The sequence below is a fragment of the Gopherus flavomarginatus genome, chromosome 3, assembly GCF_025201925.1.
Source record: "Gopherus flavomarginatus isolate rGopFla2 chromosome 3, rGopFla2.mat.asm, whole genome shotgun sequence".
Lineage (NCBI taxonomy): Eukaryota > Metazoa > Chordata > Testudines > Testudinidae > Gopherus > Gopherus flavomarginatus.
In genome coordinates, this window is record NC_066619.1 from 154,708,038 (window position 1) to 154,736,006 (window position 27,969).

Sequence of the window (27,969 nt, forward strand, 5' to 3'; positions counted from 1 at the left end):
CAACTTTTTTATTCAGAAATAATAATTTCATCCTGTTTCTGCCACATTTCCCCCTCATCTCTGTCCTGTTTGTTAGCTAACCCCAGGGCCGGCTCCAGCTTTTTTGCCGCCCCAAGCGGCGAAGCCCAAAAAAGATAAAGCCGCCATAGGCAACTCTACTGCTCCGCTTCATTTTTTTGGCAGCAGGTCCTTCCCTGCAAGAGGGGGTGAGGCACCTGCTGCTGAATACCCGAACATGCTGGCCCTTTCCATTAGCGGCCTCAAGCACCTGCTTCCTTTGCTGGTGCCTGGAGCTGGCCCTGGCTATCCCTCCCTCCACCTTGCTTTTCTTTTGACAAGTTCCCTTTTAAAAACACTTACCAGTACATTTCAAAGCCAGAAGTTAGAAGCTGGATTGATTTCAATTATTATTATTCCAGTTTTCCCTCCACTTTAAAAGTTTCTATTCTAGAAAATGTAAACAGTGCTTGGTTTGTATAATACCCACGCCAGCTTTGAGTGGTGATAGGAAGTATGAGTCCATACCTGGAGTAAGGGGAACTGCTGCCTTGGGTGTATTTGTGTATGCCAACATCGGGGCTGGAACTGGGGTGCTGCTCCACCCCCTGGCTTGAAGTGGTTTCCGTTTTCTAGACCAGCTTTGCAGTTTGGTTCAGTGGCTCTCAGCACCCCTGTATGCAGCTAGCGCCTTGTGTGAATACACACCAGGAGCCCTAGGAAAGAGGCTTCAGTAGGTTCACGCTGGCGCTGGCTGAACGGGGGTGGAAGGAGGCCTGGCTGGGGCTGGGGCTCAGTGAGGGGCTGCTGGAAAAGCTTTGCTCCCAGTGCAGCCTGCAGCTAACGCTCTGCCCGGGACCTGGCGGCTTTACAGCTCGCGTCACACCCTTCGTTTTTAGAAATCCGCTTCCTTATCCACCGCCAGGGACTTACAGCGGCCCGGGCCCCGCCCTCAGCGCTAAGCCGGCAGAGCCTGAGGGGAGCCCGAGCGCTACGCGGGGCGAACTACCCGGCCGGAAGCGGAGGGAGGCGGCGGCCCGGCCCCGCCCCGCCCCGCTCAGACCGGGCTGGCAGCTGGGCCATGGGTGCGGGCCGGCGCTGCGCGCTGCTCCTGCTGCTGTGGGGGGCGGCCCGGGCCGCGGCTCCCCCGCTGTGTAACGTGAGCCTGGAGCAGGAGCCGTGGCAGCGCTGGCTGCCCGCCCTGCGGCACTTCGACCCGGCCTTCCTGCGGGCGGCCCTGGCCCGGGTCATCGAGTGAGTGAGCCGGCGGGGCAGGGGGCAGCAGCGCACCGTGGGGCGCCGGCTGTCTGGGCCCCCCTAGGTTCCACACCCAGCCTGGGGCGTGGCTCGGGGTCCGCCCCACGCCTGCCTCCGTTTTTCCGAGCGCGCCCATCACCGTGGCGTCTGGCTGGGGGGGGGGCAGTGCTCCGCCCAGCCCCGCTCCGGCGGGCGCATGGAGCCAGCAGCGCGCCCTGAGGGCAAAGGGAGACCCCCCCCCCCAGCCCAGCACAGGTCTGGGTGTGGGAAGCCAACTTGGCCCCCCACAGCCCTGGCTCTCCCCTCGCCTTCCCCATCCGCTTCCTTTGCCTTGGGTCTTGTCCAGGGGTTCTCAGCCTGGGGGTTGTGAGGTTATTACATGGGAGGAGTGATGAGCTGTCAGCCTCCATCTCAAACCCGCTTTGCCTCCAGCACTTATAATGGCTTTAAATATATAAAAACATATTTTTAATTTATTTGGGGGGGGGTGTTACACTCATAGGCTTGCTATGTGAAAGGGGTCACCAGGACAAAAGTTTGAGAACCACTGATCCTGTCCTTGTCAAATTTCCCTGTGCCGGAATGGCACCTGCTGGATGGTACCGGAGCTGCTTCGCGCTTGCCCTGGGGCTCTGCTGGCTGAGCAACTGCATTGGTAGCAGGCCTGGGGGCCATGCAGAGGGGCCCTGGAAGGCCATGTTGCAAGTGGGTGAGAGGATGATGGGCCCATACTTTGTACACTGGGGGAGGTAGCTGGTTCTGGCCCATAGGCTGGGTGAGAGCTGTCAGCCAGTGTGTGTTCTGGTGGTGGATTTTGCCAGCATCAAGCCCCAATCCATACTCAGGCTTTATTTAAGTAGAGTGGATGTCACCCTAATAAATAGCAATTTTAAAACCCTCAATACCATGGTGATAGCTCGTTAGAAATGCATAAAATTAGCAGTTTGAGGGACCTAATGGTAGAGGAAAAAGCTTTGCATCCTGTAAACCCTTAAGCATGTGCTTAACTTTACTTGCATGAATCCTGCTGAACGCCGTGGGATTACTCATGTGGATAAATGTCTGTGGATCGAGGGATAAGATAGTGAGCCCTACAGGTAGCCTAGCACAAGTGTGGCTGCTAATTAATAATTGATAGTGGAAAACAACTTTCTGTCTGGTGCTGAGCAGATGGGCAGTGAATCCAATAACTGGTTAACTTGTGAGCTGTAGATACTGTTTATACCACTCTGACTGCCCACACCCATCTTCAGGGGAATGATTAGCTGATATTTTGGGCTTGTCTTTCAGTGAAACTGTACCTAAGTGGGTCCATGCTGCCATTTGGTTGGTAGCAGAAGAACTGGAGTCTTTTATTCCTCAACCCTTTGCAGGAGAGATCCTGGGAATGTGCAAAGCACTGGGGATTAGTGTTGGAGATGGAATTCTCATCAATTTGGCCTATGAATTTTCTGCGTAAGTATAAGGAGGAGTGTGTCTCAATGCAAAATGGCTATAAATTATGATTGATTGAAAATGATACATCTCTGATCTAATATATGGGATGGAATCACACTGAATTTTGAGCGTATAAATCAATCAAGCAACATTAATGCTTTAAGGAAGGAGTGAGATGGTACAGTAATGTATATATTGAAACTAGGGCTGTTGATCACAGTTAACTCACGTGATTAACTCAAAACAATCACAATGAAAAAAATTTATCACGATTAATCTCAGTGTTAAACAATAGAATACCAACTGAAATTTATTACTTATTTTGGATGTTTTTCTGCATTTTCAAATATCAACTTCAATTACAACACAATACAAAGTGTACAGTGCTCACTTTATATTTATTATAAATATTTGCGCTGTAAAAATGATAAATAGTATTTTTCAATTCACCTTATACAAGTATGGGAGTGCAATCTCTTTATCATGAAAGTGCAATTTACAAATGTAGGTTTTTTTGTTAACTGCACTCAAAAGCAAAACAGTGTAAAACTGTAGTGCCTACAAATCTACTCAGTCCTACTTCTTGTTCAGCCAATTGCTAAGAGAAATAAGTTTGTTCACATTTACAGGAGATAATGCTGGCCACTTCTTCATTACAATGTCACCTGAAAGTGAGAACAGGCATTCGTGTGGCACTGTTGTAGCCGGCATCACAAGATATTTATGTGCCAGTTGTGCTAAAAATTCATAGGCATCTTCATGCTTCAGCCATTGTTCCAGAGGACATGCTTCCATGCTGATGATGCTTGTTAAAAAAAAAATGCGTTAATTAAATTTGTGACTGAACTCCTTGGGGGAGAATTGTATGTCCCCTGCTCTGTTTTACCCGCATCCTGCCATATATTTCATGTTATAGCTGTCTCAGATGATGACCTAGCACATGTTGTTTGTTTTAATAACACTTTCACTGCAAATTTGACAAAATGCAAAGAAAATACCAATGTGAAGTTTCTAAAAATAGCTACAGCATTCGACCCAAGATTTAAAAATCTGAAGTGCCTTCCAAAATCTGAGAGGGATGAGGTGTGGAGCATGCTTTCAGAAGTCTTAAAAGAGCAACAGTCTGATGCGGAAACTACAAAACCCAAATCACCAGAAAAGATGACACCAGCAGAAGGTTGATTTTCTGACTCATAATGATGAAAATGAACATGTGTTGGTCTACACTGCTTTGGATGGTTATCAAGCAGAACCCGTCATCTGCATGGATGCATGTCCCCTGGAATGGTGGTTGAAGCCTGAAGGGAAATGTGAATCTTTAGTGCATGTGGCCTGTAAATATCTTGCGACACTAGCTACAACAGTGCCATGCAAATGCCTGTTCTCACTTTCAGGTGACATTGTAAACAAGAAGCAGGCAGAATTATCTTCTGCAAATGTAAACAAACTTGTTTGTCTGAGTGACTGGCTGAACAAGAAGCAGGACTGATTGGACTTGTAGGTTCTAAAGTTTTACCTTGTTTTATTTGTGAATGCAGTTTTTTTGTACATAATTCTACATTTGTAAGTTGTACTTTCATGATAAAGAAATTACACTATATTACTTGTATTAAGTGAATGGAAAAATACTATTTTTAGTTTTTACAGTGCAAATATTTGTAATAAATAAAGTGAACACTGTACATTTTGTATTCTGTGTTGTAATTGAAATCAATATATTTGAAAATGTAAAAAGTCCAAAAATATTAAATTGTATTCTATTATTGTTTAACAGCACGACTAATCACAATTAATTTTTTTAATTGCTTGACAGCCCTAACTGAAAGATCAAAGCAAACTGGCGCAGAGCATCCCTTCAAAAGCTCATTAGATCCTTAACAGTTAAAAAATAAATTTGATTTGTTTAATCATTTAGGCAGTAGGATTTAACTCAAAGAGCAGAAGTAAGGAGGATTTGTCTGGGAAAATGAGTTCTGTTTTTTTTGTTTTGTTTATTTTAAAAATGTTGTTTAAGTATCACTTAGCTTCCGAGTGGAAACAAGTACATTTGTATTTAAAATTGTCATGTTAGCTGTTGTGGTTATAGCCACAACTTACTTTTTCGCTTTGTCTGTAGTGGGAAAATGAGGATAGTTCTCTTTCCTACTGTGGATGAAATTTAATTGGGGAAAAAAGTTAACTTTTGTTTATTTTCAGTCAATTAGTGCACGAGGAAACAGAAACAGGCTGTTTGAGTTCACAGCACTGCAGAGAAATGTTTAATTTAAAAAAAAAAGACTCAAATTTTTCGTCTGGAAAAATTCACTCTCCATGTTTGGTTTTGTCCCCTTTTCATCACAGCAGCTAAATGTTGGGCTCCCTCTAGGTGACAACATCTCTTTGCAAGCATAACTAGCTGATAAAACACTTACTTAAAGGCTGGATATAACCATGTGTGAAGCACCTGCTGTGAGGTAGTCAGTGCCCTCTGCTCGCAGTGAAGGCATTAAGAGTTGAGGATTCTCCGCATCACACTGGATTGGGCCCTAAAACATGCGAGATGGTGATGAAATAGCAACAGAAAGTTAATTTGTTGCTAATTGTTTCTGTGAGTAACAGTAGGGAGAAATTAGTATTGGGGAAATTAGAAGCTGCAGAACTGGAATTAATTTGCAAACTAGATACCGTCGGATTAGGCCTGAATAAAGACTGGGAGTGGTTGGGTCATTACAAAACGTAAACTTACATATATACTCGTTCATAAGCCGAATATTTTTAGTGAAAAAGAGAAGCGCCAGAGAAGGGGGTTAGCTTGTGAATGGTTATAGAGAGGGAGAGATAGGACACAGCCTCTCCCCGCAACAGAGGGTGCAAGGAGAGGCAGCAGAGCCAGAAAGGAGGAGGTGGGGTCAAAGTCTCTCTACTTCTGGCCATGCTGCTCTCCCCTCAGCCTCCAAAGCAGCCGCAGCTCCGGGGCTAGCAGGCTGCAGCTGTGCCGCTCAGCCCCGCCCCCCAGAGCACGCTGTGGCCACACCGCCCGGTCTGCCCACCGTAGCAGGCTACGGCCGTGCTGGCCAGCCTGCCAGAGCAGCTCCAGCCAGGTCAGAGACATCCTCCCCAGATAGGATGGGAAGGGATGGGATGGGGAGAGTGTGGGGGTCCCGGGCTAGGAGTGGGGTCATGTGAGGTTTGGTCACAGAGGTTACTCCCCTGACTCCCAGCTTCTCCCCCTCAAAAAATTTCCCCACTAGTTGCTGTCCTGGCCCGTCAGGGAAGCAGCTGGTGCACCAGGACACTTTGTTTACTTAGGTTTACCTCTGTGCCTGTGGACGCTCGAGGTAAACAAACCATCTTGGCCCGCCAGTGGCTTATCCTGATGGCCCGGGAGCCAGAGTTTGCTGGCCCCTGAATTATGGGGTCGGCTTATGAATGGGTTATAAAAATTTTCCATTTTTACTTATCCATCTTGGGTGAGGGGGTCGGCTTATAAACAAACTGTCTTATGATCGAGTATATATGGTAATTTCCCCAATACTAATTTCTCTCTACTGTTACTCACACCTTCTTGTCAACTGTCTGTAATGGGCCACTCTCTTACCACTTCAGAAGTTATTTTTCCTCCCTGGGTATCCTGCTGTTAATTGATTTATCTCTTTAGACTGACCTAACACTTAGTAAAACACTCACATCCTTTCATGTATTTATACTTGCTTCTGTAGTTCTTACTTCATACATCTGATGAAGTGGGTTCTAGCCCATGAAAGCTTAGGCCCAATAAATGTGTTAGTCTCTAAGGTGTCACAAGGACTCCTCCTTTTTTTTACATTCCTTCTAGTTCAGATCAAAGGTATCCTGAGTGTAACTGGGTGCAGTTCCATTGGAGTCCTTAGAGTTGCACCTGTTTAAGAAAGAGTTGAATATGGCTTTTAGAGTTGGGTATATGCTACCTTGGAGTGTGCCGTGATCTGCAAGTGATGATCAAACATTCAATAATCATCCAAGTGTTACTGCATGACACGGATGCCACTCAGAATGAATCAAATTCTATATTTTTTTAATAGATTTTTATATGGTGATATGTACGTTGTTTCTTAATGCTAATAAAGGCCAGATAGCTCTGGTTAATTATTTTCTAGCTGAAGAGTTGTCTGTTAAGAGTTGAAGACTGTAAGGTATGGTTTGCTTTGAGGGAGCATTATTATAGTGAGACTGATTGCTATAATTAAGGTTTTATAACAATTTGCATTTTAAACTCCTGTTTTCCAGTACTCATAACTTCTCTGAACTTTAGCTTTTAAGTAGAGGGAGAGTGGAAAAAATTAGGTTTTCATCAGTATAAAAATGTTCTTGGAGGCTTTTTTTTTTTTTTTTTTTTTAAGTTTAAATGCTGCAACTGCTGATGTAAGGAAGCTGAAGTTGAAATTTGGCAGGGCTATTTCTCTCATTGAAGGAAAGTGTCTTAATGTTCTGATGAAAATTTATTTTGATTTGACCAAGTCTGAACATTTGAAAATCACATTCTATGTAAGGGTACGTCTACACTACGGGATAATTCCGATTTTACATAAACCGGTTTTATAAAACAGATTGTATAAAGTCGAGTGCACGTGACCACACTAAGCACATTAATTCGGCGGTGTGTGTCCATGGTCCGAGGCTAGCGTTGATTTCTGGAGCGTTGCACTGTGGGTAGCTATTCCATAGCTATCCCATAGTTCCGCAGTCTCCTCTGCCCCTTGGAATTCTGGGTTGAGAGCCCAGTAGCTGATGGGGCAAAAATCATTGTCGCGGGTGGTTCTGGGTAAATGTCGTCAGTCATTCCTTCCTCCGTGAAAGCAACAGCAGACAATCATTTCGCGCCCTTTTTCCCTGGATTGTCCTGGCAGACGCCATAGCATGGCAACCATGGAGCCCGTTCAGCTTTTTTTTTTTTTTTTTACAGTCACCGTATGTGTACTGGATGCTGCGGACAGAGGCGATACTTCAGCGCTACACAGCAGCATTCATTTGCTTTTGCATGATAGCAGAGATGGTTACCAGTCGTTCTGTATGGGTAATAAGCAGGAAGAACTGGAAGTGCTAATAAATAAATACAACTATGACATTGTTGGCATTACTGAAACTTGGTGGGATAATACACACGACTGGAATGTTGGTGTGGATGGGTATAGCTTGCTCAGGAAGGATAGACAGAGGAAAAGGGGAGGAGGTGTTGCCTTATATATTAAAAATGTACACACTTGGACTGAGGTGGAGATGGACATAGGAGACAGAAGTTTTGAGAGTCTCTGGGTTAGGCTAAAAGGGGTAAAAAACATGGGTGATGTCGTGCTGGGAGTCTACTACAGGCCACCTAATCAGGTGGAAGAGGTGGATGAGGCTTTTTTCAAACAACTAACAAAATCATCCAAAGCCCAAGATTTGGTGGTGATGGGGGACTTCAGCTATCCAGATATATGTTGGGAAAATAACACCGCGGGGCACCGACTATCCAATAAGTTCCTGGACTGCATTGCAGACAACTTTTTATTTCAGAAAGTTGAAAAAGCTACTAGGGGGGATGCTGTTCTAGACTTGATTTTAACAAATAGGGAGGAACTTGTTGAGAATTTAAAAGTAGAAGGAAGCTTCGGTGAAAGTGATCATGAAATCATAGAGTTTGCAATTCTAAGGAAGGGTAAAAGGGAGTACAGCAAAATAGAGACAATGGATTTCAGGAAGGCGGATTTTGGTAAGCTCAGAGAGCTGATAGGTAAGGTCCCATGGGAATCAAGACTGAGGGGAAAAACAACTGAGGAGAGTTGGCAGTTTTTCAAAGAGACGCTATTAAGGGCCCAAAAGCAAGCTATTCCGATGGGTAGGAAAGATAGAAAATGTGGCAAAAGACCACCTTGGCTTACCCTTGAGATCGTGCGTGTCCTACAAAATAAAAAGGCATCGTATAAAAAATGGAAACTCGGTCAGATTACAAAGGATGAATATAGGCAAATAACACAGGAATGCAGAGGCAAGATTAGAAAGGCAAAGGCACAAAATGAACTCAAACTAGCTATGGGAATAAAGGGAAACAAGAAGACTTTTTATCAATACATTAGAAGCAAGAGGAAGACCAAGGACAGGGTAGGCCCACTGCTCAGTGAGGAGGGAGAAACAGTAACGGGAGACTTGGAAATGGCAGAGATGCTTAATGACTTCTTTGTTTCGGTCTTCACTGAGAAGTCTGAAGGAATGTCTAATATAGTGAATGCTTACGGGAAGAGGGTAGGTTTAGAAGATAAAATAAAAAAAGAGCAAGGAAAAAATCACTTAGAAAAGTTAGATGCCTGCAAGTCACCAGGGCCTGATGAAACGCATCCTAGAATACTCAAGGAGTTAATAGAGGAGGTATTTGAGCCTCTAGCTATTATCTTTGGGAAATCATGGGAGACGGGGGAGATTCCAGAAGACTGGAAGGGGGCAAATATAGTGCCCATCTATAAAAAGGGAAATAAAAACAACCCAGGAAACTACAGACCAGTTAGTTTAACTTCTGTGCCAGGGAAGATAATGGAGCAGGTAATTAAAGAAATCATCTGCAAACACTTGGAAGGTGGTAAGGTGATAGGGAATAGCCAGCATGGATTTGTAAAGAACAAATCGTGTCAAACTAATCTGATAGCGTTCTTTGATAGGATAACGAGCCTTGTGGATAAGGGGGAAGTGGTGGATGTGATATACGACTTTAGTAAGGCATTTGATACAGTCTCGCATGATATTCTTATAGATAAACTAGGAAAGTACAATTTAGATGGGGCTACTATAAGGTGGGTGCATAACTGGCTGGATAACCGTACCCAGAGAGTAGTTGTTAATGGCTCCCAATCCTGCTGGAAAGGTATAACAAGTGGGGTTCCGCAGGGGTCTGTTTTGGGACCGGTTCTGTTCAATATCTTCATCAACTATTTAGATGTTGGCATAGAAAGTACGCTTATTAAGTTTGCGGATGATACCAAACTGGGAGGGATTGCAACTGCTTTGGAGGACAGGGTCAAAATTCAAAATGATCTGGACAAATTGGAGAAATGGTCTGAGGTAAACAGGATGAAGTTCAATAAAGATAAATGCAAAGTGCTCCACTTAGGAAGGAACAATCAGTTTCACACATACAGAATGGGAAGAGACTGTCTAGGAAGGAGTATGGCAGAAAGAGATCTAGGGGTCATAGTAGACCACAAGCTTAATATGAGTCAACAGTGTGATACTGTTGCAAAAAAAGCAAACATGATTCTGGGATGCATTAACAGGTGTGTTGTAAACAAGACACGAGAAGTCATTCTTCCGCTTTACTCTGCATTGGTCAGGCCTCAGCTGGAGTATTGTGTCCAGTTCTGGGCACCGCATTTCAAGAAAGATGTGGAGAAATTGGAGAGGGTCCAGAGAAGAGCAACAAGAATGATTAAAGGTCTTGAGAACATGACCTATGAAGGAAGGCTGAAGGAATTGGGTTTGTTTAGTTTGGAAAAGAGAAGACTGAGAGGGGACATGATAGCAGTTTTCAGGTATCTAAAAGGGTGTCATCAGGAGGAGGGAAAAAACTTGTTCACCTTAGCCTCCAATGATAGAACAAGAAGCAATGGGCTTAAACTGCAGCAAGGGAGATTTAGGTTGGACATTAGGAAAAAGTTCCTAACTGTCAGGGTAGTTAAACACTGGAATAGATTGCCTAGGGAAGTTGTGGAATCTCCATCTCTGGAGATATTTAAGAGTAGGTTAGATAAATGGCTATTAGGGATTGTCTAGACAATATTTGGTCCTGCCATGAGGACAGGGGACTGGACTTGATGACCTCTCGAGGTCCCTTCCAGTCCTGGAGTCTATGAATCTGCTGCCAGTGTAATTTGGCAATGAGATGACGGTTATCTGTCCTTCTGTGCTGTCTGCTGCTATCATGGGTGCCCCTGGCTGAGGTCGGCCGGGGGCGCAAACGCAAAACTGGGAATGACTCCCCGAGTCAATCCCTCCTTTATGGTTTCTAAAAATAGAGTCAGTCCTGCCTAGAATTTGGGGCAAGTGTACTAGAGAAGCAGTGTATCAGAGAGTACAGCTGCTCTGTGTCAGATCCCGCAGAAATGATGAGCTACATACCATTCACGGGGGGTGCCTCTGCAACAACCCCACCCGTTGCTTCCCTCCTCCTCCAACCTTCCTGGGTTACCGTGGCAGTGTCCCCCCCATTTTTGTCATGAAGTTATAAAGAATGCAGGAATAAGAAACAGTGACTTGTTAGTGAGATAAAATGAGGGGGAGGCAGCCTCCTGGTGCTATGACAGTCCAGGCAGGACATTAAGCGGTGCGGAGGAGAGGAGCCTAGCATCCCGCTGCTGTGATAGTCCAGGCAGTACAGAATCTTTTCTTTACACAGGAAAGGGAGGGGGCTGATGATGCTCAGTACCCAATTGCTATGATGAGGACGGTTACCAGCCGTTCTGTCCCATCTACTGGGAATGACCAGGAATCATTCCTATTTTTACCCAGGCACCCCCAGCCGACCTCACCTGAGGCAAGCCAGGAGCACTCACGGGCTGATGGTAACGACGGATATAAGTCATATTGTACCGACTGCCACTAGGGAGGGGAGAGGAGCGGATACTGCTCTTCACTGCTGCAGCATTACGTCTACCAGCAGCATTCAGTAGACATAGGGTGACATTGAAAAAAGTCAAGAAACGATTTCTTTCCCTTTTCTTTCACGTGGAGCGGGGAGGGAGTAAATTGACGATCTATTCCCTGAACCACGCCGGACAATGTGTTTGAACCTACAGGCATTGGGAGCTCAGCCAAGAATGCAAATACTTTTCGGAGACTGCTGTGGACTGTGGGATAGTTGGAGTCCTCAGTACCCCCTCCCTCCCTCCATGAGCGTCCGTTTGAGTCTCTGGCTTCCCGTTGCGCTTGTCACGCAGCACTGTGAAGCCTGTAGATTTTTTTTTTCAAACGCTTTGGCATTTCGTCTTCTGTAATGGAGCTCTGATAGAACAGATTTGTTTCCCCATATAGCGATCAGATTCAGTATCTCCCGTACGGTCCATGCTGGAGCTCTTTTTGGATTTGGGAGTGCATTGCCACTCGTGCTGATCAGAGCTCCATGCTGGGCAAACAGGAAATGAAAATCAAAATTTCGCAGGGCTTTTCCTGTTTACCTGACCACTGCATCTAAGCTGAGATTGCTGTCCAGAGTGGTCACAGTGGTGCACTGTGGGATACCGCCCGGAGGCCAATACCGTCGATTTGCGGCCACAGTAACCCTAATCCGATATGGTAATACCGATTTTAGCGCTACTCCTCTTGTTGGGGAGGAGTACAGAAACCGATTAAAAGAGCCCTTTATATCGCTATAAAGGGCCTCGTAGTGTGGACGGGTACAGCGTTAAATCGGTTTAACGCTGCTAAAATTGGTTTAAACGTGTAGTGTAGACCAGGCCTAAGTGTAGTGAGATTTTAACTAAGAAATGCTAAACTTATAATATGCACTGCTAAAGGTCATGCTGCGGATGCTTGAGTGACAAATTTAGCAATCCAGTAACAATGAGTTGTGAATGCCTCAATGACTATTAGAGCTCACTGTGAAATTTTTGACTCAACTCTTTTGTCAGACAATGCCAATTCGTTAAGACTGAAATTGTTTGTGGGAAGATGGTTACGACAGATTACTTCTCTCACAGTTTTTGGGGAAGTTTTGAAATTGTCGAAATGTCTTGTTTTGAAACATTTGAAATAAAAAAATTCAATTTTTCTGTTTAAAATTACTTTCATTTAGAAATGTAAGTTAATTAGAGTTTAAAATATAAAACATTAAAAGGTTGAAATCAAAACAAAGCATTTTGATTGACCTAAACAGATTTTTTTTTTAATTGTCAGTTTGCAAAAACTTTTGAGACTTCAACTCTTTGTCCCAATTTGGGCCAGAACATGTTTTCAAAATCTTGAAATTTTTCCCAAGACAGGGAAAATATTTCCCACCCAGTTCTATTCACTACATCTTGTAAGACAAAAAGCTGCACAACTCCCGGGACTCAGTTCTGTGGGCAAAGGCTGGGGCATTGCAGAGATGGGAAGTTGCACAGTTAGGTACTCAGGTCAGGAGCAGTCTATGTTAAGAGGCTGCATGTGGAATTTGAACTCCTCTCTTTTGTGTACATACATTGTAACACAGTCTTTCATTACATGCTTACATCCTGTTTCTTAAATAATATACTTTTTTTCTACAACCGTATGTACATATAAGATTTATATAATTTTCATTGTCAATAATTCAATATCTTTTTTGATTTTTGCTTTAGAGAGTTGAGAGCCAATGTGTAAAGCATGCATTTTAATATCAGGCTCAATCCTGCTATATTAAGGGTAATTACTGTTTTAGGCAAGGATGAAGAGAGAGACCCAGCTAAGTTTAATTCTTTTTAAATTGACCCTGGACTCGTCCAGGTAAATATAAATACATCATGTATTTTATCGGCATAATTTTTCCCAACTTATTTTGTATCCGGAGAAACTGCTGAACTGGTTAATAATTTGCAGCAGGCTGGGGATTGGTACCTTTAAGGTTAGTGAAGGAAAGCAGCGTGTTACCTGCTTGAAAAGATATTTTTATGGCTGGAGGAAACTGAGATGCCTACATACCAAGAGTAGCACCTGACCTTTATAGCTGGGAGTTATAGTGCTAGGTTCTAATTGTGTTTGTCCTATAAGTAACTTTCATGGACTTTGTTGGTCTCTCAGACAAAGAGTAGCACATAGTACTGTAGCATATTTTAGATGTGTATCTAAGTCAGTAAAAACAATTATTTGCCAATATATACAGCATAGAAATGGTATATAATTAAAGACGGCATTGTAATGCATATGCTGAAAGGGGTGGAGAGAAGGTTGCAAACGCAACTTTTACTTTCACATATGAGTGTTTACATTGCTTTGTAGTTTCAACATGTTTTTTTTAAATTGTAGCTGTTCAGCATTTGTATATGCAATGTCATAAGTGTTAATGGCACTTTACAGAGAAAATGAACTAAAGATTCAATCACTGCTGTAAGAAATTTCCTGAAAAATTATTCAATATTGAAAAAATGTCTGTTTTGGCTTTTTTTAAATAGTTTCTTTTCTTATGTTTTCCAAGGTTGTGTACCAGTATTGTTGCTCAAGATTCCAAGGGAAACATTTACCATGGTCGGAACCTGGATTATGCTTTTGGAGATATTTTACGCAAGATTACAATTGACGTGCAGTTTATGCAAAATGGGCAGGTATGGTCTGTTTTTGGCATGGGTTGATGCTGTTTTCTGAGAATGGCACACAGGTCTGCATATATTTAAGCAGCTGGATTTAATGAATTGAATAACAAATCCACAGAGGAGTGCAAGAAAATGAGTAATAGAATATTTGCTATTTAGAATGCTTCTCCATCTGTCCAGGTTTATGTAACAGAGATTTGTATATCATTGTAGTATCTGAGCACTCCCGCCAGTCTCTCTAGGACTATGGTGTAACTGCGTTTGAGTTATTCATTTTTGGGCACCAAAATATCAGAGAGAAATTGAAAAACTGGACAGAATTCATACTAAAACAAAATTGACTTGGGGCCAGGAGAGACCTACTTATAAGGAAATATTGATAGAGCAAAATATGTATTGGATAGTGAAGGGATGATGCAAGTTTACAAATATTAGAATGGTGAAAACTCCAAGAATGGAGAGGAATTATTTAAGGTGGTACATAGGGGGATAGCAAGAGTTTAATGGAAGGAAATTAAGAGAAGGGAACTCAGACTGAGTCTAAGAAAAATCTTCTTGATTGTGTGATGTATTTGACTGGAGAATAGTCTCCCAAGGAGACCAAATGCAGAGGACATTTAAAACATAATCAAAATATTTGAACATGTACAATAGAGTTCTGTTTTAGTGAGGAGAGGGAGTGGAGAGCCGAACAGGTAATCTTCGTCTCTGATTTCTCTGATTCCTCCCTTTCAGCACTATCTTTTCCTTTTTAAGAATCTTATTGCATGGCTGTCAGTTTGACAACTTCTGCAAACATTATATGCACTGACCAATGTGTGTGTTTTACTTTTTAATATTTTAAATGATTTATTGGCTGTTGCAATCTCGTCATATCTATCTATCTAAGAAATGGAAGATTCTCCTCACAGTCCGATACTCTTGAACAACATTTTAGTAGCAGTTGGGTTATCCTTAGCAAGGAAATGCAGTGGAATTTAATCTTTGCTGTTTTTTTTATCTTTAGTTTCCTTCTCCTTCAATCATGATGCAGATATTTTAATGTCATAATGTTATTGTGTTAACTTTTTCAAATGACATATGGTGGAATCCAGTTATTTCTTTACTGGAAATTCACAGGTAAAATATAAGATGCTGTTTTGGCACGTATTAAAATCATGTCTGTCCCATAAACTATAGAATGCTGTACATATTCTGATTTCAGGTAGCGTATAAAGGTACCACATTTATGGGCTATGTGGGCTTATGGACCGGACAGAGTCCACACAAGTTTACAATCTCTGGTGACGAACGAGGTAAGTCAAACTCACAACCATAGCACTGTCATACCAAAACATATCAATAGTTTAACTTCTTAGTTGTAAACGATGTAGTAGAACATCATTCTAAAGCACTTTTGTTGAAGCAAGGTTGGAGCTATCACCTTACGCCTGACAACTCTCCTACATTGGATAGGACTCATTGCAGTTCAGCTGCTTTTATCCCTGTCTAACTTTTCTCCCAGAGTCTCCCTCAAACGTGCTGGCCACTGAAGTGGAGTAGAGCACAACTTTCTGGCCTTCTGCATACATAAGCACCTGGGGCCACCCTGGAGAGGAGAAATGTTTGGATGTCTACACAGCAGCATTTGAACTTCAAACAGCAGAAGCAGGAGATGGGGGAATTCTGAGGAGGCCCAGGAGGAGAATTTGTGGCCCTTTGAGGAGACACCACTGAGGAAGGGAGATACGGAGCTGAGAGAGAGAGAGACCATCTTGTGCAGGGAGTCAAAAGGCTGGATCCCCTGGCCTGTTCCAGTATGGTGGGGCCTATGCATACAGGGCTATGCAAGGGAAAAGAAAAGACTCATAGACTCTAGGACTGGAAGGGACCTCGAGAGGTCATCGAGCCCAGTCCCCTGCCCTCATGGCAGGACCAAATACTGTCTAGACCATCCCTAATAGACATTTATCTAACCTACTCTTAAATATCTCCAGAGATGGAGATTCCACAACTTCCCTAGGCAATCTATTCCAGTGTTTAACTACCCTGACAGTTAGGAACTTTTTCCTAATGTCCAACCTAAATCTCCCTTGCTGCAGTTTAAGCTCATTGCTTCTTGTTCTATCATTGGAGGCTAAGGTGAACAAGTTTTCTCCCTCCTCCTGATGACACCCTTTTAGATACCTGAAAACTGCTATCATGTCCCCTCTCAGTCTTCTCTTTTCCAAACTAAACAAACCCAATTCCTCCAGCCTTCCTTCATAGGTCATGTTCTCAAGACCTTTAATCATTTTTGTTGCTCTTCTCTGGACCCTCTCCAATTTCTCCACATCTTTCTTGAAATGCGGTGCCCAGAACTGGACACAATACTCCAGTTGAGGCCTAACCAGCGCAGAGTAAAGCGGAAGAATGACTTCTCGTGTCTTGTTTACAACACACCTGTTAATGCATCCCAGAATCATGTTTGCTTTTTTTGCAACAGTATCACATTGTTGACTCATATTAAGCTTGTGGTCTACTATGACCCCTAGATCTCTTTCTGCCATACTCCTTCCTAGACAGTCTCTTCCCATTCTGTATGTGTGAAACTGATTGTTCCTTCCTAGGTGGAGCACTTGTGGCCCTGTCCATAATGTGTCTTACAAGACTCTGCCCTCTGTTATACTAACCTCAGCCTTTCCCTTGCCCAGTTTCTGCTATGAAGAAATAATGTTTATAAATGGAAAAGTCAGCGAGTCGCCAACTGTAATGGAAAAGGAACTTGGGGACTTTCTGACTGAAATTGCTAATGCTTGTCTTTCCTGAGAGGTGTTGAGTATTTGTTGTGACAGTGCCCCTTCAAGTCACTTGATATTGAGTCTCCTACAGTGATTTTACTTTTGGGTTTTTGGTGTAGGTAAAGTGGGATAACTAGTCTTTTCTCAAACTCTGTTATAGTGTTGGTCCCTGTCATAGTGGCTGTTGGATTGTAGCTATTTGGTGGGTCATTCTTCACCCAAGAATTGCTACAGCTGGGTGAAGAATGACCCACCCAGCTGGCAGTTGGTAGTCAGTGGCTGCCACTTTGATTCCCAGTAGCAGCATGGATGGAGAATTTATTGTACTGGACTTTGATAGTGAAGGAGAGGGAGAGGATTATAGAGATTGAAAACAGAGCTTGAAAGGAGAGGTGAAGGATAGTAAGATGGGGAGAGATGATGAAGGTGCACAGTATAGGTATTGGTTGGCAGCAGGAATTGCCTGCATGTGTAATAACACTTTCCATTTCTTTTTGCAGCTAAGGGAAGATGGTGGGAGAATGCAATAGCTGCTTTCTTGAGTCGAAACATCCCAGTCAGCTGGCTTATCAGGGATGTAAGTATGCAAAGTATTTCATCTTCTTTATCTTAGTCACAAACTATTTGAAGATGCAAACTATAATAACAACTGTTTTTCCATTTTTCATTTGCATTGAAAATTACATAGATACACTGACAAGTATATGACCTGTATAGGAGCATATTGTATTGTCTGAGAGTTTTTGAGCTATAAACTGTCCTAGGGCAGGAAATAGAGGCCCTTCCAGTACTGCAGGGGTTTCTTACCAGAAAGCTTGAATTTATCACTCAATAACATTTACGTTTCTGTGGAAAGATGCCTGTCCCACAGAACAGGAAGTATTTTAAGGGACCAGATGGATACAAAATAGTGCAAATGCATAATAGCGGCACTGGTGGGTATGCGATAGGGAAGGTATTTTATACTACTTGCAAGTATAGTTGCATATATAGGCTAATACTTCAGAAAGTATTCAACTTCACAGTGAGAATTACAGAGGCACTTAAACCTCTGGCTAAGTTTGTGGTTTAATGGAGTCACACGTATGTGATGTGCTGGGTAGTTGGCAAAATAAAACTGCGCTGTTTCTCCGTGTCATGAATTATAACAAACAAGACTCTTTGGTTTCCAAGTAAAATAAACAGTATGTTCCACTGCAGAGCAGGTTTGCAGTTAGTGTCTGAAAGCAGCGCCGTAGTTGGCAGTTTTGAGAAGTCTGTCTACTCTGCAGTCAGAGATGTGACTGCAGCACATGTAGCCACAGCTGAGCTGGCTTTGATCTAGCTAGATCACATAACAAAAGCTGTGAAGCCACAGTGGCATAGGCTGTACAAGCTCTTTTGGGTCCTTGGGTATTACTCAAGCAGGTAGCCTGTGCCACCTTGTCTTCACTGATACTGAGTTAGCTAGATGAGAGCTAGTTTGAATCTTCCTGAGAAGATTCAACTCCCATCTCAAACTCAGAAGAACATGAATGAACACTTCTGCAGAAGCTTGTTGGTTGTTGAAGGGAGTCCATTTAAAATAACCACCTGCTTATCCACTGTTTTGCCTTCAGCAATATGTATGTACTGAAACAATTAGTGTAACAGTTTTTAATTGTAAAGCAAAATGCCTTTTGCCAGAACATCTCAAAATGAAGACATTTGAAAAATAATACACACCCTGTTGAGGCATCAAAGTGGCATTGTGGGATCTTATATTTGATTAATTTGGTGAAACTCCAAAGGGGAGAGATTAAATTGTCAAGGAGGGAGTTGTTATCTGTAACACTGGGTGTTTGTTGAAAGACTGTGAGTATACTAGGCTTCCTGAATTGCAGAGTTCCCCCTATAGCTGATTATTGAACCCTCAGTAGTAATAATTTTTTGAAATGCCGGATACATCTTGTCCAGAAGCTAAAGAAAATGAACTGTCTGTAACCGAACTCCATCTTACCGTGTTATGTGGAATGAAGGTAGGAGTGTACAGAGAGCTGCTTAGGAAATATGTGCGCAAAGTTCTAAGCAATTATTAGGATTTCAGTGCACAGCTCCAGGGCTAGCTAAGGGAACCAAACAAGTCACTTTGAACGAGGTGATGAGAGGAGAACACTTACACATTGTGACACAAAAACCCAGCCTCCTGCTTCTTTCCTGTATGACTCTCGTTCAGGCACCTGATGCTAGTTCAGCACATCTGAAATGAATTTGCAGATGCTGTCTAGAAAATGGTCCTGACCTTTGTACCATACACACAGTATGTTTCTTGCATAACTTCAGTGGAATAACAAGCAAACGCTGAGACTGCCGTATATGAGAAAAAAACAAATCTTTGATTACTAGGAGCCAGACATAGCTAAACATTTAATTTCGTCATGTACCTTGTTTGTTATTCAGTAACTCTTCACTTAATGTTCCTGAAAAATGCTACTTTAAGCAAAACAATGTTAAGCTAATCCAATTTCCCCATAAGAATTAATGTAAATGTGGGGGTTAGGTTCCAGGGAAATTTTTTTCGCCAGACAAAAGACTATATTATATGTACGTACACACACACACACACACACACACACACACACACACACACACACACACACACACACACTCTCTCTCTCTCTCTCTCTCTCTCTCTCTCTCTAAGTTTTTAACAAACAATTTAATACTGGTACACAGCGATGATGATTGTGAAGCTTGGTTGAGGTGGTGAAATCAGAAGGTGGGATATTTGCCAGGGAATGCCATACTGCTAAATCTATGGGTATGGCTACATTTGGAATTTCAAAGCGCTGCCCCGGCAGCGCTTTGAAGTGTGAGTGTAGTCAGAGCGGCAGCGCTGGGAGAGAGCTCTCCCAGCGCTGCACGTAAACCACATCCCTTACGAGTGTAGCGTGCAGCGCTGGGAGCCGCGCTCCCAGTGCTGCTGCCCTGATTACACTGACGCTTTACAGCGCTGTATCTTGCAGCGCTCAGGGGGGTGTTTTTTCACACTCCAGTTGCAGCGCTGTAAAGTGTGAGTGTAGCCAAGGCCTAAATGATGAACTAGCACTTGGCTGAGCCCTCAAGGGTTAACATGTTGCTAATGTAGCCTCACACGCTACAAGGCAGCCCGAATGGAGGGAGGGGAGGCAGCATGGCGGAACACACACGCTGTCTGTGTGTGTGAGAAAGAGAGGGAGAGAGCCGTGCATTGCCTCTTCAAGTATTCTGACTGCACTCTAAGTACATTGGCCTTTTAAGTAGATCGGCAAGTTGAGACAGTAGCTGCTGCCAGCAAACTCCCTCCATCCTGAGCCTTGTGCCTCCCCCCGCCATGGAAATGAGGTAAAGGAACAGGGAGGGGAACACCCTGATATTAGCCCCTCCCTAGCCCCCCTGCACAGCAAGCAGGAGGCTCCTGGGAGCAGCTCCAAGGCAGAGGGCTGGAGCAGCACATAGCTGAGGGGAGGGACAGCTGAACTGCCAGCAATTGATAGTCTGCTGGGTGGCTGCAGCACAGGAAACTTAGAGGGCCTGACAGGGGAGCTGCTGGTCTGCCCTAGTTCCAAGCCCCCACCAGTTAGCTGCAACAGGCTGCTCTTCCTGCAAGCAGTGAACAAAGCAGGCAGCTGCCAAACAAGGTTAGAAGGGAGCATTGCGCAACTTTAAATGAGCATGTTCCCTAATTGATCAGCCACAAAACAACATTAACCGAGACGACTTTAAGTGATACTGTACAAGGTCCCTGCTGTCTTTTTTTTATTGACAAGCCCTATTTGCTTTTAATGCCTGTGCTGTGTTAATTTATTAGGGTCAGTTTTTAAGGGAGTATTTCCTACAGCCCTAATCTTGCAAACACTTTGGCACGTGCCTAGTTTTACACATATGAGTAACTCCATTGACATCAATGGGACTAGTCATTTGTGTGAAGTTACATGCATGAGTTTGCAGGCACAAGGCCTAAATAACTCATTTGCATTTTTATCTCCTCACTGTCACCAATATTCACATAAACCAAAGTTAAAACCAAGGCCTGGAGAAACCTTTTATCTTTCATCACATAATTTAGGGCTTAGTCCTCCGAAGTGCTTCCTTGGAAATTGACAGCATTGCTCAGCTCCATTACTTTTCATCATTGATGCTCTCTGGTTTGTAGCAGGGTAGACTCCTGCTCTGGGAGAGAAGTGGTTAAAATAGCCCTGGCAAGGGGCTGTAGCTGGAGCCAGAAGCCTGGGCTGATGGCAGGAGTGGCTGCAGCTGGGGGCCACGCCCCAAGCTGAGCCCCAGGCTGTATAAGAAGGCCAAGGGAGCTAGAAGCAAACAGAGTCTCTCTCTGACAGGGAAAGAGAGACAGGCCTGGCTGCTCGGGGACTCACCCAGGGAACCTAAAGGAAGGCAGGGCTGGGGGAAAAGCCTTAGGAGCTGGGAAGCCCTAGGCCAGCAACTCCCTAGGCTGCAGGGCCTAATTCTAGGCCTTCAAGGTACTGGGCTTGCAGAGGGGCAGCCAGAGGGTGGGTAAAGGCAGCCAGGCCAAAACCCCTTTGCCTGTTGATGAGTGGCTGATACTGCAGTCTGCCCCGGGGTGTAGGGGCTAGACAATGACTGGGCAGTGGCCAATACTGAGGCAAAGTGGGGATAGTGGGGTGGGGGTTCCCCTGGGAGAGGGGAGACCCAGTTAAAGGGGCACCGAGGTCCAGGGAGGGGCCCTGGGCCAGTGGAGGACAGGTGGACCACCTGCCTGCAGAGGGTGCTCTGGGCTGGAATTGAGCTAATTCCCCGAAGCAACCAGCAGGAGGCGCCGTGGGGGTGAGTCCACACATTTACAGTTACTTTCTATATTTTACTCAGTTTGGACCGTGAAACCAGCGTACTCAATTCCTAGTCATTGTCCATTCCTGGTTCTTATGCCGAATGGTTCAAGTCGGGTTGGACAGCTATTTTAATGACACTTTTAAAAATGTTATTTATTAGCGATGGGAAAAATGTGTGTTCACCAAACCTGGACCTACCAGATAATCGTGTGTTTGGGCTGGGATATTCAAAGTAGCCTAAGGAAGTTAACTACCCAAATCCCATTGAAAGTCAGCTGGGAACAGGGGCCTGATTTCCTTAGGCTCTTTTAAAAATCCCAGTCTTGGGATGGTATTTTTTTTTTTTTTTTTTTTTGGTGTCCTCATTCTTCCTAATGGGCCTGATGAGTTAAGAGGAACGACTCTTGGCATTAACTGCTCACTTGTGTGAGGATGGAGTTTACAATTGGGCTTTATATATGGCCGCATCCTGCAAACATTTAGATGTCTGCTTAAGTTCAAGCACATTGACTAGTCCTCTTGGCTTCAGTGCTCCTAAAGCGTGTACATTGATGGCAAGATCAGGGCCTAAGTGAGAAACCATTCCCATACTACACAGATACCTACTCTATTGATCACTAAGCCAAACATTGACCTTTCCATAAAACGCAGCCTCTGCTGGAGCCAAGAGCCCTCCCGTCTCCGAGCTGTCTTGATGCAGTGCTCGGCAGGCTGTGCAGTATTGATTCCAGGTGATTTTGGTTTTGCATTAGACCCTGAGCAAGGCTGCAGACTTTCAAGCTGCCGTTCTCAAACTGGCTGCGACCCCGATCATTGCGGACGTTTACTACATCGTCGCAGGGACGTCGCCCAAAGAGGGCGTCGTCATCACAAGGAATAGAAGAGGGCCGGCAGACATCTGGCCTCTTGAGCCCACAGCCGGAGCGTAAGTGGCCATAAATGTTGCTTTGTTTCACCTTTGTGAGCTGCTGTTGGGAAGAGTGTTCAATAGACCCGAGACCTGGTGGGAGGGCAGCATCTTGTGCGTCTGCAATGTCGACTATGGCTGAGCCAGAAGGCTCTTTCACTGATGTCTTTGAATGCAGCTCTATCCAGCCCTCCTCAGCCAAGGAAGCTACTTACAGACAGGGCAGGGCCAGTCCTCTGAGAACAGGGGGGAGAAAAGGGACATGTGGATTGATTTTTCTTTACTGAGGACAATAAACAAAATTGAGATTATATAAGCCTGTGACAAGAAGTACAGTTCAGTTACTGGTACAGATATAAATGCTATCCAATTGCTGAACTGCTTCACTGACAATAATATGCTAGTCTGCATGTACGTAGGATATTCAGGGTTGTTTCGAATTCATGTGTGTCGCTGATGTACAGGTCAGTTTACAAGTAACAGGCTATTTTTCTGAGTGTTAGCCTTGCACACTCACTGTGGGATTTGAAAGTTACGTTGTATTCTTTCCTCCTTTTTGTATCATTGCTGGTAATCAAAGATTTGCACGCTAAGCTGGGCCATCTGTGACCTATCTGCAACCCCACTAGTTTCAGTGAGGAGTGTATTGGGTAAATAATTTGTCATTCTAACTAGAATTTAGTAGACAGTTCAGTTGATGCACAATTCACTGTTAGTCATGTTGGCTTTGCAGGGCTAACAGAAGTAAAAAGCATTTTTAAAAACCTTATTTTTTTCACTGAAGTAAAACAAAGAAACCTGCCAAAAAACTTAAGGTTCTTAGTATACTCAGGGAGCAGAGCCAGTGAATGAGAGAGGTCTATTGTTATATAGTTTCTTCTCAGACCAGACTCCATTTTAAGGGCCTGATTCTGCTTCACGTGAAGTCAATGGTAGTTTTGCCTTTGACAGTAATGAGAGTTTTTCCAATCTCCTTAACAGTCTATGTATGGGAATGCTCAGTACAACAGGGAACTTGCCTTTTACTGTGCCATTGGGCTTCCTGTTGACAGGGGAATTGACAGATTTGTGGGGGAACCTTTTTGTTCTTTTTAAATAGAGACCTAACGACTCATGTCTGTTTTTATTTGCCACATGTGCAACTGGGTGAAATCACACTTGCTTTTTTGGTTTGTTTTGTGGTGTAGGTGGTTCCGTGTAGAGACAAACTATGACCACTGGACAACCCCTCCTCCATTTGATAATCGAAGGTGAGTTTGAGTTGGATTGTGACCTCGGATGCCGTTTTCGTATATAAGAGGTGACACAGACTTTTGGGTGTTCCCCTGAGCAGCTTCGTGTGCTGAGCAGGCAGCCGCTTCAGCTCCTGCAGCATCATTCGGAAGAAACTAGACCAGGTAAGGAGTGATACTGACTGGTTCCAGTGCTCTTTGGCTGGGAGCACAGTGGTTACAAGGTGACAGCTCTGTAACGTGAGGCAGAAGAAAATTGTGGGAAGGGAAAGATGCTTGGGGTTGGTGTCCCAGTAGAAAACAGAATTTAACCCTAGTCACAGTATTCAGGCACTGTTTGGAGGCATTGTTAAATGCTTCAGCAACATTTTTAGTTGATTGACTGTTTGATGCAAGGGCGCAAAATATGTTGGCAGATTGGCTGCAGTTCTGTAGCTATATCCTTTAATGGTAATGACTCTCATTCAATTTTATGGGGTACTGGATTCAGCTCATACCATCTTTTAGGGTAATTGAGACTCAGATAGATGTTTTGACATGAATTGATTTTAGTGGCAAACATTTCTCATTCAGGCTGCATAATGTTTTATATGATGGCTATTTTTCTTGAATGACATTGCATCATTTCCTTGCAGAGCTGCAGCCATTAAAGCTCTCAATGCCACTGGATGGGAGAATATTAATTTTGAGACCCTCTTTCAGGTATTTCTTAAATTTTGCATCATGATGTCTGGATGTTGACTTAAAATTCTGCTGTTTGGAGAGATGGGTAGAGCAGCTATTGAGGAATGTGATTGTTTTTAGTGAGGATTTGGAAAACTACATAGGCAGTGCATGATGTAGGACATACAGCAAAGGGCTAATTTTTGCTCATTTGAGTGGCTGTTGTCATCCAGGGTCACTGGAACTGGGCTCTAGTGATAGAGAACTGAGCCAGGCTCTGCTGCTGATTCAATGTGTGACCACGGGCAAGTTACTTAAGCCCAAATTTTCCAGTGTCTGTTAATTGTGGGTGACTCAGTTTTGGAGCGCCCAAGTTGAGAATCCTGGAGTGTAATTTTCAGCCCCCATTGGCTTCAGCTGACACTGTGGGCGCTCAGCTTCTCTGAAAATTAGGCTGTAGTGGTCTCAAACTGAGCATCCAGAATTAATTGGGCACTTCTGAAAACTAGATCCTTACCCTCTCTTTGTCTCTGTATTCTAGCCAATAAAACGTGGCTGGTAATACGTATTTCACAAAGAGCGTTAGTTCACAAGATTGTTCAAGTGCTTTGAGATCCTCAGACAAAACATGCTGTAGAAGAGTAAATTATTATTGCGGTTTTAAGGCTGAATTTGAAGATCTGTATTAAGACTATTTATATGGTGTGCTAGTGCCAATGAAGGGTCAGGGCCCAATTGTGCTAGGCACTGTACATACAAGAAGACGACAGACTTTGCCCCAAAGAGTTTATATCTCAGAAATACTTTGCATACCAGCTTAATTTATTTCATTGTAATTTAATGTAAATCTATTCAGATTATTTTTCATCTGAGACGGGGCAGTTTTGATTCCTGTGGGGTTTTTAGGCAGTAATTCAGATATGGTAGACTTTCAGAAGCATATAAGGGAGTTTAAAAGCACAAGTCCCATTGATTTTTACCCATTATATTTAATAACTGTGGTGGTTTCAATCAAGGGTTTTTTTGCAGTGCTTCAGAAGTCACAGGGCAGGAGAGAAGAATTTTAATTATTTTGTAATTATTAAATTATCATGGGCTTTGGCAACGACCTCTTTGGTGGAAAAATATGGCAACGACACAAAACGTAGTTTCATACAGAAACTAAAAGTTTTAATGGAGGAGTGAAAATTGAAACTCCCCAGATGTTTGGATAATGGAATATATTACGAAAAATGAGTATAAGTCAATAGAAAAAACAGTATTGGAATTTTTAATTTTTTTTTTAGTTTTTTGGTCATGGGGACCATTGGCAAAGTACTGTATTTCTTTTGAGTGATGGGCTCTGGATTTGGAGCTGGAATTAAATGCTTCCGTGGTGTTCAGAATCAGAATTTTGGTTCAGTCCTTGTAAAAGAATATGACAATGTGTGATGCCACATTCTCAAGTGACATGTCGTCTCCAAACTCAGATCATTCGTCCTTTCAAAATTCTACCTAGCACAGCCATAGAGGCCACCAGATTAACCATGTACAACCTCTGCAGGAGGAATGACATTAAAGCAGGCTCAGACTCAAAAGGTGCCAGAGCCTGTTTTCATGCCACAGTACTCCCAGTTTCCACTGAGTGACATTACTTGCTTCTAAAATGCTTGCGTTGTTTGGGCGGAGAGATTTTTACAGGCGAAGCTGAGCAAGAGATGATTCCAATAATTGGGTTAGGCCAGGGGTTCTCAAACTGGAGGTTGGGAGGTTACTACATGGTGGGGTCGCAAGCTGTTAGCCTCCACCCCAAACCCCACTTTGCCTCCAGCATTTATAATGGTGTTAAATATATTAAAAAGTGTTTTTAATTTATGGGGTGGGGTCACACTCAGAGGCTTGTTATGTGAAAGGGGTCACCAGGACAAAAGATTGGGAATGACTGGCTTAGGCCATTTAACATATGGGGCTTGATCCCAAGCCCATAGAAGTTAGCTAAAAGACTCCCAATCATTTAAAACCCACTGGGCTTTTGATCAGGCCTATAACACAGAGTAAAATTTTGCACTTTTGTGGGCATGGACTAAAGGACCCAGGTCTAGAAAGGTGTCTCATTCCCTTTAGGAAGCTTGAACTATTACTTTTAAACGAGGAGCGTGTGTAACATGGCTGTGTTCTGACTGCTCAGACAGGAGCATGTGAGGGACGCGAGGGACGCAGGTTGACTGTATCACCAGCATTATTAGATGATTTCTTTTATACAAGCACATATATAAATACTATAGACGCTGAGGAGTAAGGAGAAGGTTGATATCTGCATCTTAAATGCAGGAACTTGACAAACTTTGGGCATTCTCAAAAGCTTTTTTGCTTAAAAATGTTCAGTAAAGTGCTCTGATTTTTAAAAATGAATAGGGTAACCTTTGATCTTGCATTATCCATCTTAAATAATTGTATCCCACTGTTTCTAAATAGCCTTAAACACTTCTTTTAATCTGACACAATTTATTTTTTTTGAATAGGTATTATCAGTGAGGCCGGTCTTAAACAAGTAAGTGTCATGTTTAGAAAAACAGATCAGTGCCCCCTGCCACTCCAGGGCAGTTTATATTTAATATCAATTTTGATTGTCAGATGATTTTCCTTTAAATATGCAAAATATCCCATGATTTTCCCCAGCCATAAACATTGCTACCATGCACAATGCTTTTCAGTATCTGCCCTCGCTTGGGTTTGTTTCTTTATTGGAACACTCGCTGTCCAATGAAAGAATCGTATTTCATAAGGCTCAGTCCTCCTGTGCTTGGAGTCTAAACTTATAGTGATACACAACAATGAAGCAAATTGATATTCAGACCAGAACTCTTCTGCTGAGTGGTGCATCTTGCTCCTAATATGTGGAACGTTCATTTTCCACTTAGTTGCAACTCTTGCCTTTGTTAATCAGTGTTAGTAAATTTGCTTTGCTTTGAAGAGGAAAAAATAATACATGCATACCATAGCTACTGAGTACAGTTTTACAAGCTACTGCATGCCTAACCAGCACTGAATTCTTTCACTTGCTCCATAATAGCTCTGTATTTTAGAAACATTTACATCTTCCCCTTCTTCCCGTTGTCCTGTTTTAGTTTTCTGTGTAGCCCAGTATTTCCATAGCTTCCTTCACTCATGCTAAGAGCTCTGGAATTGGTTTCTTGGGGTCAGCAATAAGGATTTAATCACCTATATATTGTGCTTATACTCTTTCTCACAATTTGAATTCTGTCACTGTAGCAATTGAGATCAATAATATTAATATTCTAGTAAACTGATAGAATAAATTGTGAGTCTGCAACTAGGGCATATTTTCTGCTGGGTAAAATTCCCTTGATGTCTATAGAGCTGTGCCAGTTTTCACCAGGAGAGAATTTGGCTGTCAGCATTACCAAACTCTTCCGGATAGTTCAACACTCGGTGCCTTTTTATTGTTTTGATTCAGACACGCAGAATGTTTTTTCTGCTAAGATTGATTCTATTGCTTTGCTGCTGTTATCTATATCTTCCTGGATTTGGGATGGTATTTTAAGCACACAGTACATCTTTTTTTCCCCCCTTTCCCTCAGTTACACAATATATACCACAGTAATGAGTGCTGCAGCCCCAGACAAGTACATGACACAGATCAGAACCTTGGAGTGAACATGT

At 43.2% G+C, this 27,969-nt stretch overlaps 1 protein-coding gene across 2 annotated transcripts; it reads left to right on the forward strand.

Moving 5' to 3' along the window:
- The first annotated feature begins 1,022 nt into the window (after nucleotides 1-1,022).
- NAAA (N-acylethanolamine acid amidase) lies at nucleotides 1,023-27,969 on the forward strand. 2 transcript variants are annotated; one of them, XM_050945209.1, is made up of 10 exons: nucleotides 1,025-1,251; nucleotides 2,545-2,709; nucleotides 13,823-13,949; nucleotides 15,142-15,232; nucleotides 17,197-17,273; nucleotides 22,257-22,429; nucleotides 23,599-23,661; nucleotides 24,279-24,345; nucleotides 26,808-26,836; nucleotides 27,888-27,969. In XM_050945209.1, exons 1-10 carry the CDS (start codon nucleotides 1,079-1,081, stop codon nucleotides 27,961-27,963), a joined length of 1,041 nt encoding a protein of 346 aa, XP_050801166.1. In that variant the 5' UTR covers nucleotides 1,025-1,078; the 3' UTR covers nucleotides 27,964-27,969. The 2 variants fall into 2 exon arrangements, with proteins under 2 accessions (XP_050801167.1, XP_050801166.1); XM_050945210.1 differs by lacking the exon at nucleotides 2,545-2,709 and having other exon boundaries at nucleotides 1,023-1,251.

What these genes read in the sequence shown, in the direction of transcription:
- NAAA (XM_050945209.1), top strand. Translation starts at nt 1,079, where the DNA reads ATGGGTGCGGGCCGGCGCTGCGCGCTGCTCCTGCTGCTGTGGGGGGCG. An exon ending in CCTCCATTTGATAATCGAAG is followed by an intron (nt 23,662 to 24,278) that starts GTGAGTTTGAGT and finishes ATTTCCTTGCAG; the next exon opens with AGCTGCAGCCATTAAAGCTC. An exon ending in GTGAGGCCGGTCTTAAACAA is followed by an intron (nt 26,837 to 27,887) that starts GTAAGTGTCATG and finishes CCTTTCCCTCAG; the next exon opens with TTACACAATATATACCACAG.